The sequence below is a fragment of the Podarcis melisellensis genome (assembly GCF_964234715.1).
Source record: "Podarcis melisellensis genome assembly, chromosome: 11".
NCBI classification, from domain to species: Eukaryota; Metazoa; Chordata; class Lepidosauria; order Squamata; family Lacertidae; genus Podarcis; species Podarcis melisellensis.
In genome coordinates, this window is record NC_138543.1 from 32344699 (window position 1) to 32364012 (window position 19314).

General features: G+C 41.7%; 1 protein-coding gene across 2 annotated transcripts; it reads right to left on the minus strand.

Moving 5' to 3' along the window:
- Positions 1 to 264: 264 nt before the first annotated feature.
- On the minus strand, positions 265 to 18724 carry LOC309380419 (V-type proton ATPase subunit S1-like protein). 2 transcript variants are annotated; one of them, XM_081930278.1, is made up of 7 exons: positions 18549 to 18724; positions 12210 to 12250; positions 11042 to 11103; positions 9123 to 9355; positions 6963 to 7013; positions 6254 to 6497; positions 265 to 1722 (listed from the first exon to the last, which is right to left on the minus strand). In XM_081930278.1, the coding sequence occupies exons 1-7, from the start codon at positions 18641 to 18643 to the stop codon at positions 1420 to 1422; spliced, it is 1029 nt and encodes a 342-aa protein (XP_081786404.1). In that variant the 5' UTR covers positions 18644 to 18724; the 3' UTR covers positions 265 to 1419. The 2 variants fall into 2 exon arrangements, with proteins under 2 accessions (XP_081786404.1, XP_081786405.1); XM_081930279.1 differs by having other exon boundaries at positions 11016 to 11103; positions 18549 to 18577.
- Positions 18725 to 19314: the final 590 nt, after the last annotated feature.

Below are 19314 nucleotides of genomic sequence, written 5' to 3' on the forward strand. Positions count from 1 at the left end.
AAGGAAGTCTTTCCATCAGTGGACTCTCTTTATACTGTTGCTAAGAGGCCTATTGCTTTTGAAGGGGTGTTTATTCAGTGTTTTCAAAGCCTTCATTATGAAACGCGATTTGCAAAGGTTTGTAAATGAGTGGGGAAGACTAGGGCTTTACTTTTACAGTATCAGAGCTAATCTTCGTTACATTAATTTCTTCCTTCCCGCTGAGATCTTTCTTTTACCTTGTTCTCAATGACACATTTTTTGAAATTAATGCCAACAGTCTGATATCCTTTGATCATTTATCAGAGAAGTCATGTAGTAAAAAACATTTAGCTAAGTATTAGAATGGAACATCAAAAAAGAAAGTGCTGATAACTTAATTGAGATACAAGAGAAGTGAGAAATCTGCGCAGTGCTGAGGGCACCCTTGGAAAAGCATCACAAGATAAGAGATCCACAGCAAATCTGCATAACACTGAGATGTAACTGACACAATTTGCATAACATCTTTAGAAGCAGCACATCATTTGCTGATTAGCAGAAATATCACTTTTCTGTAATGCAAAGATACAATAATAGGTACGCACCATTTGGCAGTTGATCAGCAATTAACATGTTTTGTTACATCGAAATTGGAGTCATATGTATGTTGCAGAAAGAGAGATGCTCACTGGGGCACTTAAGATAAACCTTCCCCAAGCTGATTCCCTCCAACCATTTTGGACTACAAGTAACTACTTGACCATTTATGGGAATGATGGGAATTGTAGTCCAAAACATTTGGAGGGCCTCCAAGTTAAGGATGTCTGCAGCTGTTTCCTTCTGCCCAAAGATTGGCGCAATTTCAGAACCAGAAAATCTCTGTTCATCAACCTTTAAGTAGAGCAGGTCATTTCACTTCATGCAAAACTGTAGTTCAGAGTCTTCCCATGTCATGGCAAAAAGAAAAAGGGGGAAAAAAGAGCAGAGTCTTCACTTTCTAGCTTCTGAAGAAGCTTGATCAAGCTTCAATTTTTGCTATGCAACTTTGGCTGGGATGTTTTCCTCTCATTTGGAGTGGAAGTCTTGGCAGTTTTTGAAGTGTCATAAGTTCCCACTTTGTTAGCTGAGTTTTCTGGGCATCTAGATTCCACACACTCAATATGACAGGTCTAAAATGTTCCTGACCATGAGACTGTCACTTCTAAAACCATGCTGTTTACTTACACTATTGGAACCACAATATAAATTGGTGTTATTTTGATTTGCCTCTGAATTTCTGAGAAATTAGGACACACACTGTTGTAACACTTCCACATTTTTTTCTTTACAACCATGAGAACTAGAAATCTTGTTTTAAATCAAAGTTGAGATGCTCAAAATCCTAGCATGAGCCCACATGATGCGAAAGTTCCTCAGGAATAGTATGCTGCCTAACCATGGAAAACAAAAAAACAACTGCTAAATATAGATTTTTGAGTACTGTTGGCTTCTAAGTTCATATACTTCAATCCCATTGTTTCTCAGGGGTTCTTTTTCATCTACTGTATCAATATCTTTCATCTGTGGGAAGTAAGCAGGAGAAGCTTTGCATTCATAGTGCCTGTCAAGGGATTTCAAGTGTATCAGCATGTGGAGAGCATAGGCCAGAACTAGAAGCAAAATCAGAGACATCACCAGGCCCATCAGAATTGCTGGCGGGAACAAAGAGGCACAGTCTTTGGCATAAGCAAACTGCCCGTCTTCAATGTTGAATCCTTGAATCTGTTGAGAGAATAAAATGGTGTGGATTAAAAATCCTCTTTCTCCTGGCTAAAGGCATGTCATTATTTTCTCCCCATTGCTAAATTGGATCATCTTAAAGGATGGTCCTGGTTGCGGGTGGGCCCACAATACAATTTCCTCCCTGGCGTGGGGGGAGTGATGCCCTTTACGCCAGGGTGGCACTACGATCACCCCAGGCCTCTTTTGGCCAATCGCGATTGAGTGGGGTGATTGTGGGGGGTATAAAAGCAGCAGCGTGATGTGTGCTGAGCACCTGCTTCGTGTTGCCAAACACCCGCCCACCCTTCCTTTTGCTTTGGACTTTGCTTGGTTGCCTGTCTTGGGAAGCATAGGAATTTTTCCATTTGGTAGATTGGCACTGGCCACTTGGTTTTCAACTACCTCTTAGCAATCATCACAACTTTGTAAGGTTTGGCGGTTAGGCATTTGTTTATTGATGTGGGAGGGAGGGGAGATCAGCCATCGCCTGCCCCTCCATGTTCAAGGGTATTCCGTTAAAGGAATCTGGGGCCTGGATCCTGTCCGAAGTCCGCTTGAGGGGCTAGGGTCATGCCAGGCTCTGGGAACACCGAGGAGAGCTGCAGACGGGTTTCCCCGATGTGGCTTCCTCACTGGTGGTTTACCCTTCCTGACTCCCTGCAAGGTGGGCAGGAGTCAGGTATAGTCTATTGCCAATGGCTAAGCCAATACCGCTCACATTTGCTGTAATCAATAAAGTTGCGGCCTAAATTTTGCCCATTAACCTTAAACCAAAATCTATGTCTGTGTGAATTTATTTCTTCTGGGGGGGGGGCTGGCTTGGGGGCCTTGACAAGCAATCAAGATTCTTGAACATCAATTGTTGTAATTCAGTGTAAGCCTGGCTTTTAAACATACTATTTTATTGTTGTCTGCTACCAAGGCAACCCATAATCAACTGATAGAGACATAAAGGTTTGCAGAATTTACTTGTGCTGATGCTGTGGGTGATGCAGTTGTTCATACATCTCAGGCTCAGGCTATAACTCTCAGAATGCATCAGCTTTCTTTGAAGGATAAATATTGTGACGTTCTTACTCGGCTCTGATTTTAACCTGAGCTGTGGAAGAATATCTCCCACCTGATGTTTGTTTAGTGCCCTGGGGAAACCTCATTTCCCAAGGCCCCTACCAGGTGTGGCTGACAGGACTCCACAGGTCAATGTTCTGGTTACTGAGAGTGGGAGGAGGCACGGCAGTGGGGAGCTCAGCACAGTGCAAGCACGGCACAGAGAGCATCAGATGTGTTCTGCATCATGCCGAGTTCCCTGCTGCTTTCCCCCTTCCCCTCTCAGCAACCAGAAGTGGCACACAGTATTGGCAAGGCAGGAGAGCAATGCAATTCTGCCCAGGTTGCCCTACCAGTGGAAAACAGAGCTAGGCCTCAGATGCCTTCTTCTCTACCTCTGGAGCAGTACAGGATGAAAGGAGAGAGACAACAGTTGCACTGAAGATGCCACAACAAGTAAGAGAATTGGCGAGATCACAGGGGGGCTGCAAATTATTAATATGTTTAGAACTTTGGGGGAAATACCGGTAGGTCTTCCTCCCCACTAGGGATGGGGTGCTCACCCATCTCTAGTTATTTTAAGGGCCTTTAGAATTGCAACTAAGCAGCACTCATTGTTCCATGCACAGCATTTTTGGAGTTCTATCCTTATCTCCCTGGGACTCGTCACCTGTCCTACACCCTTGTCTACCAGAAAGACCCTCTGAATAGCGGTTGCCAACCTTTTCAAAATGAGCACCACAAGTCAAGTACAGATCTGAGCTGATATAATAGTGTCCTCTACAAAACATACATAGGCCCTGCTGAGCCAGGGAGCACTGCAACATATGACTGTGTGCCACAGACCTCCCCTGCTCTTGTCTAGAAGTGGTATGAAATATCTTGAATCATTGAACCAAGTTAATACAGGGGCTCAATAATGTCCCCTTCCCAATTTACATTGCTCATGACTCTTCCGCTGATCCCCAAACTATACATGAAAATAGCTGTGGTCGATAGCCCATTGAGCCACAGAACCAGGGTGTTAATTTTATCAAACCAGGTTAGGATTGGAGGAGTCAAAACAGCAAAACCTCCCACTACACCTGGATTGAAGTGAGTGTGTATGCTATACATGTTGAGAAAGAGAAAGGCAGGAACTCTAGAAAAATCCATTACAGAGGTGGAGATGATTTTGCTATTTATCTGAGGGGCGACATGTCAGCTCACCTACAGTAGACACTGGGTAATGGGCCTATACATAAGAGCATAAGAGCAGCTTACTGGATCAGGCCAATGACCTATCTAACCCAGCATCCTGTTCTCACAGTGGCCAAGCCAAATGCCAGTGAAAAGTTTGTGAGCAGGACATGAGCACAACAACCCGAGGTGCGCAGATTGCTCTTCCATCAAACACAGAAGAATCAGGAGCCCAGCAGCCAGTTTCAAAATACAAATTCTCTCCAGGAAGAAATTTATTCTTGTAGAAGCTGAAAAACAGGAATGGGCACCCTAGCCAACATGTAAAAATAAGTGAGGAAAAAAGAGTCTCTCCCCAACAGCACAATCAGTTTAAGATTTGAAATATTCTCATGTAAAAATGTTGAGTTATATATTTAAAATCAAAACCCGATAGGGAACCAGCTGAGGATATGGCTATCCTGATACAGTACAGAAGCTGCCACCTGACCTTTTTTTTTTTCAGAAGGTAAACTCCCCACAGTGTTCTGTGATCAAAAACAGATGATAGATGTCTAGACTCCAGCACCCACCATGCAGATGAGTAAAAGCCTCAGGACAGAACTTGAGGCTGTTGAGACTCTCAGCTACACATTTCAACTGCAACTTCAAAGGAAGGAGGCTGGCTCGTTCCACATCCCACAAGAAGGGGTGACACAAAGGGAGATTCCTTGGTGGCTAAATTGTCTCTTTTGGAGTGAGCAGTTAGGCTTGCCCTCTCGCCCTTTCCTCTGATCCTCATAAGGAGATAAGAGTCAGTAGCAGCCCTTATATCCTCTCCTTAGCTGACCTCAGCAACTGACCCGAGTGACCTTATCACTGAATTGTGGAAGGCAGAGCAATCAGGGATCTATCCCCACATAAAACAAGGCAATGAGAGGAAGGCTCAAACTAGACATTTTATGAAATGTGCATTTGTCACCAGAAATGGCAACATGCTATTGCTTCCTCCCAGCCCACATGGAGACAGAAAGAGAGAGAGAAGAGAAAGAATAATGGTGATGCCACGTCATGTATTTTCCCACCTAAACATTAAAAGGAGTGAAAGATAAATGTGAAGCTGTCATTTTCAGTGACAAATGCACTGGGTTTAGCTAGCCATGGGATGTGATTCTAGACATACTTACTAAGCCCTGTTAAACTTAGTAGGCCTCACTGCTACTCCGTTGAAATGCTTAGGATTATTTTGCAAGTCAGGTTAAATATAGGTGCTCAGATTTATGTGGTTTCTGGATCACTTCTCGTTTCCAAGGAATCACAAGTGGGGAGAGGGATGTTGAGCTCAGGTCCTGCATTTGGGCTTCCCAAAGGCATCTGCTTGGGCACTGTGATGCTGGACTAAATGGGCCTCTGGCCTGATCCAGCAGGCTCTTCTTATGTTCCCCCATGAAGTTGACTGGCAGATATTTGGGGATGCAGAGCATAGTCCTGCATGAAGATTTTCCAAACATCATAGAAAGTATTATTGCTTTGCACATGAAGCCCAATCAAAGTCATCAACAAACGTCTATTCAACATGGGTAGTAAGACTGTGGCCCTCTAGATGTTGTTGCACTTCAACCATCATCCCCAACCAGCATGGCCAATGATCGGGTCAGGTACAATGGGAACTGTAGTCCAGCAACACCTAAACCCTGTCTTGCAAGCTGTTCCAAAATCACCCCATAGACAAATGAATCAACCCTAAACAATTTTATCGTTACAGTGCTAAACACATTTCCTAGAGAGTCCCATTGAACGTAACTAAGAAAAAGTTCCTGGATTTTTGTTTTTCTCCTCCCTCCTAACCCTTTTTCCCTTTGTGCCATGTCTCCATGTCTTTTAGATTCTAAACTTGATGCCAGGGACTGTCTTATCATTGGCATTTGTAATCCTTTTGAATGGGGAATAAAAATGCTTTACAATATATATATTTTTAACCAACATAATGAAAATTACTTCCGAGTAAATATGCTTACAATTGTACTGCATGTCATATAACAAAGGTGAAACTACATTCTTTCCTGTTCAACTTTTTCACTTATGGGACAATGACAATAAAGATTATCGTATCGTAATCTGCTTTCAGTAGATCATTAAGCTTTCTTGCTGCCACCATGCACATCAGGGGCAGGAATTTGAGTCCATCAAACACTGTTGGACTCCAACTCCCATCAGCCCCAGCCAGCATGGCCAAAGGTCAGGGAATATGGGAGTTGTAGTCCATTAACACCTGGAGGACCACAGGTTGACCACATGTACTTGCTTTGGTTTTTCCTCATATTACCTGAAAGTCAATAAAAGTGACTTCCCAGAGCTTGGCTGCATCATTTGTGGAGCTGGGCGTCAGGAGCGCATCATACCTCTGCAAGTTGCTAACATGTTCACAGTGATAGGAGTAGCTCGCTGGTGCATGTATTCGTGTCGCATTGAACGTTGCTTGTACAGATTGGTTGTAAATGAGTTGGATTCTATGTAAGGTAAACCAGTTTTGAATGGACAGCTTGTAATAACTGTTGGTCAGCATGAATCTGGGAGAGGAGGAATCAGAGAAATAAAAGAAACAGAGTCTTAGATGCAACAAATCTCACTGTTTCCTTCCATTACTTTTTACCAAGGGGAAATACCAAGTTGTATTATGGAGTCAGGCAAAAACCTCTTTGCATTTCCAGTCAATTGAGGACAGAATTTTGCTTCTCATAAAATTCACATTTGGGGCTATCAACACCAAGCACATTGCCAGTCAAAGTTAAATATTTCTAAGCCCCATTCATTTCAGTGAGGAAGAGTTAGACACATGGTTAACACTCCTACAGAAATGAATGGAATTGTATTTTAAGGTAGTGTTTTATGACAGCATTTTCCTCCATTATAGGACTATCTAAAATGCTTTAAACCCTCCAGTTTGCTTAGTGATAAGCAAACAGTTCAAACAGGCTTTAATATAAGATGTTTCCTGATCCAGAAAAAAAATGAATTCATGTTTGAAGACATACCTGATGACAAATCCCTTCAAATTGTCAATGTCACCAAAATTAAGCGAAAGCCTATGACAAAAAAGAACAATGTCAGCTTAGATCCATTAATGTGAAAAAGAAGAAAGAAGAAAGGTAGCTAAACTATATTATTCAAGCCAGAGATTGCCAACCGTTTTGGACCAGTGGGCACATTTTGAGTTTTGAGGAAGTGCTGTAGGCCCTAGTGCCGGATTTGGGAGCCTGGAATAACACAACATGACTGACATGGGGGCATGACATAACATAAAATTAGAGAGAGTTCTTGCTGGTCCTGATTGTGGAGGTCACACAATACTGATCCCTCACAAGCACACACAGTGATGCTGCTGCTTTTTAGTCACAACAGGGAACGTTCCCTAGTACCAGGAGAAACATACAAGGGGTGACACTGCAGTCACTGCCTCACATACATGCACACACTCCCAGCACACATACGGAGACACAGGCAACTCTCACTCAACACTCACACGCCTCATATGTACATAGCTCTCTCTCCCCTCCCCAAATGCATCTCTCCCTCTCCCATACAGACAGATCATATAATCACATATAATCATACCTCCCTCACACAAACACTGCTGACTCCCTCTCACAGACGCCCCTTCCTTCCTTCCCTCCCTCTCCTCTCACACACAGGCCACACGTGCCTCTCCCTCTCTGTCCCCAATGCATCTCTCTGCCTTTCATCTGCACATTTAGAATATGTTTGGGGGGGACTTTCCCTCATTTTGGGGGGGAGTGAGGGGGTGCAAAGTTAAACACTGAAAAGGTGAAGCAGGCTAATAATGAGAAGAATTGCATCTGTATGTTTTGCCTCATTTATCAGGTTCTACAAATGCAAGAAACTTCCTTTTTTTAAAAAAAAAAGCATGAAAGCTGAAAATTTGGGGATTATGGTGCCTGGAGACAGTAAAGAACCCCTTTGCCGGTGCCATGGCACCCACAGGGTCAAGGCTGGCAAGACTTCCCTCAAGCTAACTTGATGGTTTTTTCCCCATCTCATAACATATGGCCCTGGGGGTTTGCGCAGGACAGTAAAATATAAAAACTGAGGCAATTCCATAAAACCACAGGCTCAAAGTGATCATAAATAAATTGAACCTGTTTAAAACTTCCAACCATCCACATAAGCACCATTTAAACAGCCATTAACGAAACCAGCAAACCATACAGGCTATAAATTAACAACCAGATATCAATGTCTGTTGCAAGTCTGTTCCCCCTCTCTCTCTTGCGGCAACCTTCCAGACTTCTGCAAAGGAGACACTTGGAGGACGGCCAAGGAACCAGGTGTGTTCAAACTGTGAGAGATTCTGGTCAATGACCATCAGCTGAAGAACCTCTTTCCGGAAGAGAACTGTGACTAGCCTAAATTTATTGAGATCTTCCAAATCCAATGAAGGATTTGGAAGGATTGCGCCACCACCTTACTGAGGGAGCTGGGAATCATGCTCTTTCTTAGGCCACAATACACATACCTTTAAAGCACTACGATACCACTTTCAACAGTCATGGCCTTCTCCCTCAAATAATTATGGGAGCGGTAGTTTGTTAAGGCTGCTGAGAATTGTTGGGGGGTCCCTATTCCCCTCACAGAGCTACAATTCCCAGTGTGGTTTGAAAATTGATTCCTCTTCCCAGGGAACTCTGGAAACTGTAGTATAATTAGCCTCCTCTTGCTTCGGTTTCCCTCTTTCCCCAAACCAACATTTCTTCACCTACCCTTCCCTCAGGTTCCAGTTTTTCAGTCCACTGCCTAGCTGTGCATCCTTCCTTCAGATATCTTGGCTCATGGCTCTCTGTCCTTCCTCTCACCTACATCTTGGAACCTTTCCCCAGTCCACCCAGCATGCACAACAAACCTATTTCTTTCTGTCTCTTGGCCCTGTGTGAAATGTTCATCTCAGATAAACTGGCAGGTTTACCTTTTTCACAGAAGCTGGACTGCAAATACTCTATTAACTTTATAGCTTGAGCAATAGGGATGTTGGTGAACATTTCAAGCCATCGAAACAGCTCAGCCACATAGCATCACAGGCTGCACCGACGCAAAGACAATACTATGTGGGTGTTTCTAAATTTGCTTCAATTGTACACCAGGCACAAGGAACTAATGAGCACAGTAGGTCATAATCTTACATTGCATTTTCTTCACTGCAGTTTGAATCTGCAACATCCACGGTGGCATGGACACCAAATGTCTTGTCTGTTAGGTCCAGCTGTGTGTGATTCTGAAACCTAATCATGATCCTTCTGGCCCAAAAAAGAATACAATGGCTTCCATTGACTGTGATGTTGAGAGGGCTGTAGTGAGTGTGGATGACAGACTCTCTCTCTGAATTCTCTTTGCTGCTTCCATTGTAATTCACAATCTGCATATAATCAAGGAAGAGTTCAGAGTTAGCAGGTCTGCCTTTGCAATGAAACAATTAATACCAATAGCAGCATGCAAATTATCTTTGAATCTTTAAGCCAAATGCAGTCCCCGTTATTTCAGCATAAAGCATTTCACCATAAAGGGTTTATGGAGTATGCTGAAAAGCAGTAGTTTACTTTCCCTACTCCCAATGCAAGGCTCAGTGTAAAGCAGAGACTTGTAGGTGAGTAGGTTTGAAACACAAAAGCCCAAATCCTGGCTGAGGCATAAAAGCTCACCAGACAGTTTTTAAAACTGGCTTCCAGGATTCTGCATGGATAAAATGGGATATATGTTGTTAGCAATGTGCCACAGAAATGCTAAAATAATAATCCTCAGGTGAACTTCATGAGCATTGGCAAAGCATACCTGACACACATTAACAATTCAGGGACAGCCAATGTGGAGCTACAAAGATGGGACTACTACTCCCATAATTCCTGGCCGCTGGTCATACTGGCTGCAGCTGATGGAAGTTGCAGTTCCTAATATCTGGAAGGCACCAGGTTAACTATTCCCTGCTTTTCCAGATGACATTCCAACTGCGGATCATCTAATGTGGACAATTCATCTGTGATATGAAGGACATGAGTTTTTCCCCCTACACACCATTATGCAGGAATATGTCTTAGCTCATTAAAAATACTTCTGTGAAACTCATTGTGTTGTGGTAAAAGTCAGATTAGGAGTTCAACAAATGTAGAAAATAGAAATGTAGAAAGAAAAAAAGCAATTTTAATTACATTTTTGTGGAAGTGTGGTGGTGAAAAGAAAATCTGCTTATCTTTCTTGTCTAGATCCAAACAAAACTATTTGCTTGTCCACTTAGGGAATAGATTCTCAAACTGAAGCCTAAAAGCTATCAGTGGTTTTGTGGGAACTTGGAACACAAGATATCAAATCTTAGGTCAGCAGTGAGTAACACAGAAAACATGGCATTAATGACTTAGTGGGCAGAAAACTGACATAAGGGAAAGAATCACGGTAGATTCTTTTTCAGTAGCAGCCGAACAAAGGTACAAACAACTTGTGCACAGGTGCAAGATAACATGTGAACACCCCCTAATTGTTCAAGTACATAGCTCAGATATTTGCAGACTTTTAAGTTTTGAGGAAATGCAAAGCTTAATATGCATACGTCATTAAAAGCTTTTGAACCCCTGGTTCTGAGAATTAGTATAATATTTTTTGTATGGTCACTGAAACAGGTACCTTGCATTTTTAAGTACGGTAGTAAGTAATGTGTTATCCAAGCAAAGTTCACACCAAGATTACAAACTCAGAGGCTGCACCGAAATTATGCATTCTGCCCCAATATTTTCAACTAAGATCTTAATGTCTCTTGATTATACAGCATTGCCTTTGCAGTCAATGGAAACTGTGCCAGAGTAAAAGTTGGTCTAATCAAACGGAACTTGAAAGGTGCCAAGCACCTTTCAAAATACATCCGGAACCTTGATTTTTGATTTTAATTTTTTGCTCCACGGTTGAAAAAGATAACAGCTTTCCAATACACAAACTACATATTCCACTGAAAAAAAATTCAGACCAGCATAACAGCTACCCTATAGAATTCAGAAGAAAAGTTTGGTTATGTGCATCATGGAAGAACTTACAATCCAGTTTCCTGGTACCTCCATACCTGTGCAAATGCTATTTGTTGTAAATTAAGTTTTGGCTTCACACTGCCATCATATCGTCGGCCTGAAGAAGAAGAAGAAATAAAAATATATGTTGTCTATAGGCTGGAACGCCTTTCAACAACATACATTACTTAATGTAAAAAATAATGAACATGATGGACATATCTACCCTGAGTAAAAGTTAGCTGAATACCACCCATCATTTTTTAATTCTGTCTTCCCTTTTCCAAATATGCCACAAACTGAATTTTGGATAGAATAGGAAGTACATGTATGTCCCTCTTCTTTCTTGAGAAAGAACAGCTAATCAAAATTGGGCCTTTTAATGATACTGGGACTTTCTCCAAGGTGCAGCTAAGCATGCCAGTTACACTGTGAGCAGGTGCTCATAAACATCTTGAGATGCTCTCCCTCCTGTTCCATTTTTCCTATCATTCTCAGGCTACAGCACTGCACATCTTTGCTTAGCCACCTCTACTTCTAGACACACCTGGTCCCACCCACAGGAAGAGGAAAGGGTATACAGTATTTACACTGCAGTAAGAACACAGTGTTTCAGTGTGGTCAGTACTAAATGGGAGGCTTTATTCATCTTGTTTGTTTGTTTGTTTGTTTGTTTGTTTGTTTGTTTGTACATCCTGTTTCTAGACTGTCCATCAATCAAAGTTCTCTGGGTGATTTCCAAAAGTCAACAAATACAGTAAAATCAATAAAATAATATCATAAAAGTGTCATAAAAACTCAGAATCAGCTTAGAAACAGGCCGACATAAAATTATATATGTATATGTATATGTATATGTGGGTGTGGGTGTGGGTGTGGGCGTGTACCATAAGCACACAAAAAACCCAGCAATGGCAAAGCAATTTGTGCTTTGATATACCGGTACATCAAAAAAAGAAACTTTGGCAGGGGGCGGTGTTTGGATATTTTTTTCTAAGTTTGGGTTTTGGAACATGATTTAGGTGTCAGAGCAGACCATAGCCAGGGCACCGTTTTATGCAAAGGAAGACTCTTGTCATAGAACTAAGGCCACACAATGTCCTAAATCCTTGGTCAGGTTCTCATATGGACAAAAAGCTTCCATACTTATTTTTAATCATAAATTGTAGACAGTGACCAAGAACATTGGTGCCACTTCATTCAAAAGGAAGTTGAAAACCTTACCATTTCTTTGTAGCAAGTCTTGGTCAGAGAATGCAAAGAAACTGCAACAAAGCAGACACACAAAACAGTAAATCAGCACTATTCTCTCAACTTCTGAACCAGATCAGTGTTTAGGTAAAGCAGAGCTGCAAGATAACCTGAAAAACAATGCATTTATTAAATGCAAATGAAATCTCAAAGGCTATGGAAAACACAGCCTCAACTAGCCACCATGTTGTCCATTCTGTGGCTATAGCTAGTAGGTCCATTTTCTTGCACCTTGGGATGCCTTCTTGCAGACACTGACTATTGTCCACTCTCTCCTTGCAGCGTTCAGAATTTCATTAGCACAAATAGTTTCTGAGCTCTGAGCCCAGTACTGCGCCTAAGGTTTCAGATAAAAACTACAGAGTGGAAAACTGCCTCCCCACTTCCAGCTACTCTCTGAAGACCAGAGAAGAGACCCTCTTAAGAATATTAGGGGGATAGTTAGGGGAAGAACTAGGCCATGTGAAAAATGAACATAATGTTTTGGCTGCAGTTCATTCATTTTCAGCTTTGTATTCTTGTTATTAAAAAAGTGTGCCTAGACTGTCCTTTGTTGCATCCATAACCTAGGTGTAAGGTGCCATTTAGCTCCTAGCTTTCATATCTCTGTTTCTAACACTGTCTCCTTGGTACATCCTGACTATTGGAATATCCATCATTTGCTTTCAGAACAATGGGCCTAAGAACTTCTGGGAAGGCGCCCCAGCGTCAGGGGCGTAGCTAGCAGGAGCGGCAGGGGCGGGGCAAGCCACCCACGGGGGCAGGGCAAGCTGCCCACAGAGTCTGCCTGGTGGACACAAGCCCCATGCTGCCGTTTTGGGCCACACACCCCTTCCTACGCCCCTGCCCAGTGATCCTCAAAAGGATGTGGCAGAGCAAAGCCTCTTCACCCTTGCACATCCTTTTGAGGATTGCCGTGGAATGGGGGGTCTGGCCCTTCCCTGAAAATATTGGGGGTCCCTTGCCCCCCCAGGCCTCCCTAGATGTCACCTCCTAGGTGCTTACGTGCTGTTTGAGTGTTTCCCAGAAGAGGCATCTTGTTGACCAGTGTGAGAAAAGGATGCTGGACTAAATGGGCATTTGGACATGTGCAGCTGGTTCTTCTTATGCCCTTTTGATTTAATATTAATGTCATAAAAATAGAAGATTACAAAAGCCTGAGGGATCTGACAATATTCTGTAGTCCTGCTGATTTTTAAAAAAATTTACCGATACCCTTCACATCAACGCTTCTTGGTACTTAGCGAGTGCCCATGTTTTAGACAGATAACACATACAAGAGAGATAAAGAAAGCTGCAAAATGTGCCAGGGGCAAAATTAATATGATTAATTGCATCTGTCTAGAAATGTGAGATAAGAGGACATAGCCAGGCCATATGGTTTAGAGGAGCACCTGGAGAATTGCACTTCCAGCACAGCTGCTGTGAAGGCCCTTCGTGTGATGTTTGGAACGAAAGGAAGGTTTATGTCACATTTGAAAAGTTCGTCTCAGAAGGAGCCTAATTGGTGTGAAACATCAATTCACAGCAAGAAGGTGGATATGCTTGTTTAGACGCCCAGCGAGGCGTATGGCGTGTCCCTGAGCAGTTGCTATGAGATGCTGGTTTAGAATCTGACACTTATGGGAGGTTGCCTTCTGCCTCCCAGAAAACCACCAGAAAATGAAACCGTGTTTCACGCCAAAGTAACAAGATTCTACTCTCAGCAGGAGAACATCCACAAAGTGCTAAATGTGCACTCCCCAATGAAATATGCATAACTCTGCTAGAAACCTGGTGGCAAGAGTAATCTGCGAGCCTCTGCAGAACGCCACAGACTGACAGATACAAACAGCGAGCTTCCCACTCCTCTAGGGAAGCAGGTGGTGTTTGTCACAAAGAAGCCTGGATGGTTATTTGTTTCCTTGCAATTTGCAGACTGTCCTCGTCACCGTGACACACTCTTTGCATGCTGGCATGTTCCATGGGCTTGTGTGAAGGTCTTGCAATGTGTTAACATGGCCTAGGATTCATTCTGTGGGTTCTGTATATTTCCCATAACAACATATCTAAGGGATACAATACATATTATGTGACATTTAAAGTAACTTTTCCAGGCACATTTTTTCCCCTATTTTAGTGAATTAAGCACACACTGGAGGCTATATTTAAGAACGAAGGAAGAACAGGTGGAGAAGAGGCGCTTAATGTTATCCTGACCACTCTTTTTCTTGTCAAAATCATCTTCTCAAACTGCTTTTCCATTGCAGTGTAAAACATATAAGTCTATCTATATTTTTCCCTATAAGGAGAAAAGCAACTGGGGTTGAGTAATTTTAAGATGAAACAGAGATGGCAACCACCAGCCCTTCCAACCACTCCTGACTGCCATCTCCCTTGGCTGGTTTTCATTTTCTCATTTTATTTTTAAAAGCCATTTGTTGGGGGGTAAAGTTACATGTAACTCCATTAAAAAAAATCATTCCAGTAGCACCTTAGAGACCAACTAAGTTTGTCATTGGTATGAGCTTTCGTGTGCATGCACATTTCTTCACTTCTCATACCAATGACAAACTTAGTTGGTCTCTAAGGTGCTACTGGAAGGCTTTTTATTTTATTTTATTACAGCAGACCAACATTGCTACCTACCTGTAAATGTAACTCCATGTAGCACATAAAAACACATTTTCCTCCCACAAAGAATTCTGGGCACTGTAGTTTGTTAAGGGTTGCTGGGAACTGGAATTCTGTGAGGGGTCAACTACAGTGCCCAGAATTCTTTGAGGGAAGGCATGTGCTTCAATGTGCATACACAGCCCAAGTTTGGCTCTGAAACAAAGCTCCATAACACTGAGCACAGCAATTTGCCCTCCTTGCCATGATGAGAGGGGAGCCAGACCCTGGCAAACAAGATGGCCTTAGCATTGGAGCTACAGGCAATGTAAAATGGACATTTCTCAAATTCTCCATTCAGGTCAGAGCTGGAGATATGAGATGGGTAGGTCCTTTCTGCAGCGAAGGGACACAAATAAAATATACACATACATAGCCTATATATCAATTATATCCTTTCAGAGATTGTAATTGCCTGTGGCATCTGTGTTTATATTGTGAGTGTTCTATATTGTCTCTGGTCAAATTGCTTTCTGACATTTTGATTGTATTTCAAACTGAACCCTGAAAAGACAAATCAGGATCCCATCTACCGGTACTTAATTTCATCTCTCCACTGACATGTATGAAGCTAGAAGAAGCAGTTGCTACTGGCTCCCCACTCCGTGAGGCTATTCCCCTTCTTCATGACCTTTGTACAGTTACAACATTACTGACATTGGATCAGAGTTGATGCCACAGTAGGGAAAGTCAATTCAGTTGTTTCGCAGAACTAGCAATCTGTACACAGCCCATGATCCATGTGTTATATAATTTGGGCCTTCAAGCAAAATGCAATCTGGATGTAAACAGAGCAATACTAGGCCCATTATATCATTTAATACCTGTACGCTGGTTATCTCATCTATTCCAGATCTGTCACTAGCAGAACTGAAATTGGCTTAGCTCTAATGAATGGCACTGGAACAGCTAATCACTAAGTAATGCCCAATTACGTAAGATTATATGTATAAAAGAGTATAAGTGCCTACTTATCAGATGGCATTATCCATCAACAAGATAACAAAATCTGGTTTGCTTATTGGAAAAAAGGTCATGCAAGAGGATAGAGTTTGTTAGCAATGAACTTGTTAATTAATATGACTGAATCACAGATGGTCCAGGGATATGATGTTGCAAAAAAAGAGAAGGAATGATAAGGACTTGTATGTTGTATAATATAACAGTAGGTTATTTTGTTTGATTTTGAACTATGTGTTTTAAAAAGCTTACTGGGCTCAGTACAATTGCGTTTAAGTGAATATCACAATTAAGATGGTAGAATATAAGCTTGACGTGCAAATCGTGCCAGGTTCAGTTCCCAGGCACGTCCAGTTAAAAAGGACCAAATAACAGGTGATGTGAAAGATCTGAGACCCTGGAGATCCACTGCCAGCCAGAGTAGACAGTAATGGGTTATATGGGCAAACAGGAAGGAACCTGCTTTATACCAGGTCCCTGGTCCCCACAGGGATGTGCATCCCAATGCTTATGCACATCCCATCAGCAGCAAGCAGAAGGCTGTATAGTTGTGGTAATCTATCTGAACGTTGGACTAGATGACCCTCATGGTCGCTTCCAACTCTACAATTCTCTGTTTCTATGATAATGTCCACCAGTAATGCCTTTCCACCTTAGCACTGCCTCATCACTGATGGATTTAAGAGCAGCATCTTCAGCCACTATTAATGCCAAAACAAGAAGCTGAGCATAAAGTCTCTCAAAGAATTGCTTCCTACATGGGGACACCACAATAGCTGATATTTTCGTTTTATTTATTACCATTGCTCATGGTGATTCTGCTTGTCTATTTGGGCTCATGCAGGCCAGATGAGGCGCCTGGAATTCAGGCAAGCCGATTCTCCACACTCACAACATGCAAACACTTTCATTTGAAGCAACCTTAGTAGTGCAGACAATGAGATATATAAGAATACGTGTTTTATACGCATGCCGTTGTATATTCTTATACAACAGCAATAATTTCAGCCTCCATTGAGAAGAGGAGCCTCTTCCCTTAAGGACCTCCTGCTTTTATTTCCAGGTGTAAGTTTCCCCAGTGACTTTGGCACTAAATCAAGAATCACACCCCTTGGCAAACCACAGACATTGGTCGTCGTTATCCCGGAGTGACTCCAGACTCAAAGAGAACCCTGCTTTCCAAACAGTGCAGATCACTTTCAAGACATACAGTATATAGATATATTTTCCACAAATATTTTTCTTGAAAGTTGATAGGCACAACGCAGTAGGTACAATATATTCAGGACAGCATCACTGACACACATCACTTTATGAAGTTCTGATTTGTTTTGTTTTGTTTACAAGCAAGAGGTATATAAATGTTATGAAATAAAATAAATAATTTCAACAGACACTTAATTGAAAAAGGCCCTTTACTCTTACAAGGAACTTTGTTTTGCTTATGAGCTCAGCTCCTGCAAGGTTTAACCTGCTTTCCTAACTCCTTTATCTTTGCTTTTTGCAGAAATTTAACATACATTGAAAGATAATGCAAACTTTAAAATAGTATCAAGTAAAACTACTAGTTAAGTACCTCCTACTTACTAGTTAATGGTCGAGGAATGAACATGTCAGCTTTAAAAATCACCACACCTCAAAATTATGTTTCATGCATGTTAATCCAAGCATATGACCATGCTTTTATCAACATAAAATCAGACATCTGGAACCAACTTGTGAGCTGACCCTGTAAAGTTGTTGTTTTTAAAATTCAGTTCTTTGAAAGTTACATCACCTAACTCCATGACGTGCAACACTTCTTAATTGGGAATCTACCATCATCAGAGCAAACAACTTAAATGTTACAGCACATTTTAATTCATCAGTTAGCCAAGGCACAGATCTCTTAATACAAGCTTAAGCAAATCACCACATGCCCCTGTTACCCTAAATGCACAGATTTCATCAGTAGTTGTGTGATCCTCATCAGTGTTTTCTGATCTGTATATGTTAAATGTATTAGTGGCTGCAATACAAAATACTTAGAATTCAGTTTAGCTCTTTCCCCTTTATGATTATTTCTCTTTGTTGCTTCCCTCAAGTCGACTCCCAACACCTGCTGAAATGTCTGAGATCCATTTATACTGCACAAATGAAACAGCGTGTTACAGGTTCACAGCGATGAAAACAGGAGGGCTTAGATTAGGTTGCGTCTTCTTTTTTGTATGAAGCTCAAACTGCATCTACATCCATACAATAAGCTTCCTTTTGTGTGTTTTTCATTTTAAAAATGCCATCGACAATGTGTTCTGCAAACATGTTTTACACCTACGCTGTTTTATTTATATCTCTGCTATTAACACTTCAGAAGGAAGGTGAAGTCACAAAAGCAAAGAGAAATGCAAAAGAGACTCGTCTCTCATCTTCAAGCTTCAGCTATAAAATCACATGAAAGAGGATCCCGTTAATGTGCAATTGACAATACAGTTTCTCAAGAGGAGTCCCATTGAAGTTCATAAGCCTGCTTTTACAGAACTAGCTTACAGAATCTTTAAAGGCTGAAACAATTTGCTTTTGCATTAATTTCGCGTTTAAAAAAAATATGTTTTTTTTTAAAGCCAACCACCTTGCAAATGTACAATACAAGGTCTCCCATGCATAAACAACATTATTTCAGCTACACCCGTGCTATTTATAAATATTGACAAAATCACTTACCTCCTCTCCATCCTTCCAAATATTTGGTCCACAGGGGCTGAGAATCCTACACAGAAAAAGAGAAGTAAAAGCCTAAAGGTGGTGTTGCTTTCCATTGAGAAATGAATCGGTCCCTCCAGACCGAGCACATCTGTTCATGTGTAGCAATGAGAGCTGAGCCAGTAGTCTCAGGAACCATGTGATGGATAGCACAGCCAACCAATGGGAAGCAGCATCTGAGGCCACATGGGCTACTCTAGACTCTCTATACATAGTAAGAGGCTGTCCTGAGCTGTCTTTCTCTATTGAATAGAGCCAGCTTTCTTTTATGACTTACAATTCATGCCAGCGAGGGGGGAGACGCAACTGAACACTTGAGGAAATAGAGCTGGTCATTAAGAAGCGTCTTTTGACAAGTGCGCTTCCGTACTAAAGCTCCCTAAAGGAAGAGAAGACTGCAGTTAGGGATGGGGGGGCAGGTATCCTTTGAAATTCACAGTTCTTTGAATTTTTGCGATTGCAGTTTTCAAAGCAAATACTGTGCAAAAAAATGCACATATTCGTGGAAAAATATATACAAAAATGCATTCTACTAGAGGAAATTGTTTGCAAAAACGTGCTCGTTTAAATTGCATAGAAAAATGTGTGTGGTAGGAGAAATGTACACTAAAATGCTGGCAAAGTTTTGCGAGAACCTTTTTTATAAAATTAATAAAACAAATCACAGTGATGTGGAAATATGAAGGACTGGACTTTAAATTGGGGAAATGTGGAGGAGGAGGGTTAA

Coding starts and splice junctions, on each gene's coding strand:
- LOC309380419 (XM_081930278.1), bottom strand. CDS start 18,643: ATGGAAAGCAACACCACCTTTAGGCTTTTACTTCTCTTTTTCTGTGTA. Junction 12,251..18,548: donor TTTGGAAGGATGGAGAGGAG/GTAAGTGATTTT, acceptor GCTTTGTTGCAG/TTTCTTTGCATTCTCTGACC. Junction 1,723..6,253: donor TCACTTTTATTGACTTTCAG/GTAATATGAGGA, acceptor TTCTCTCAACAG/ATTCAAGGATTCAACATTGA.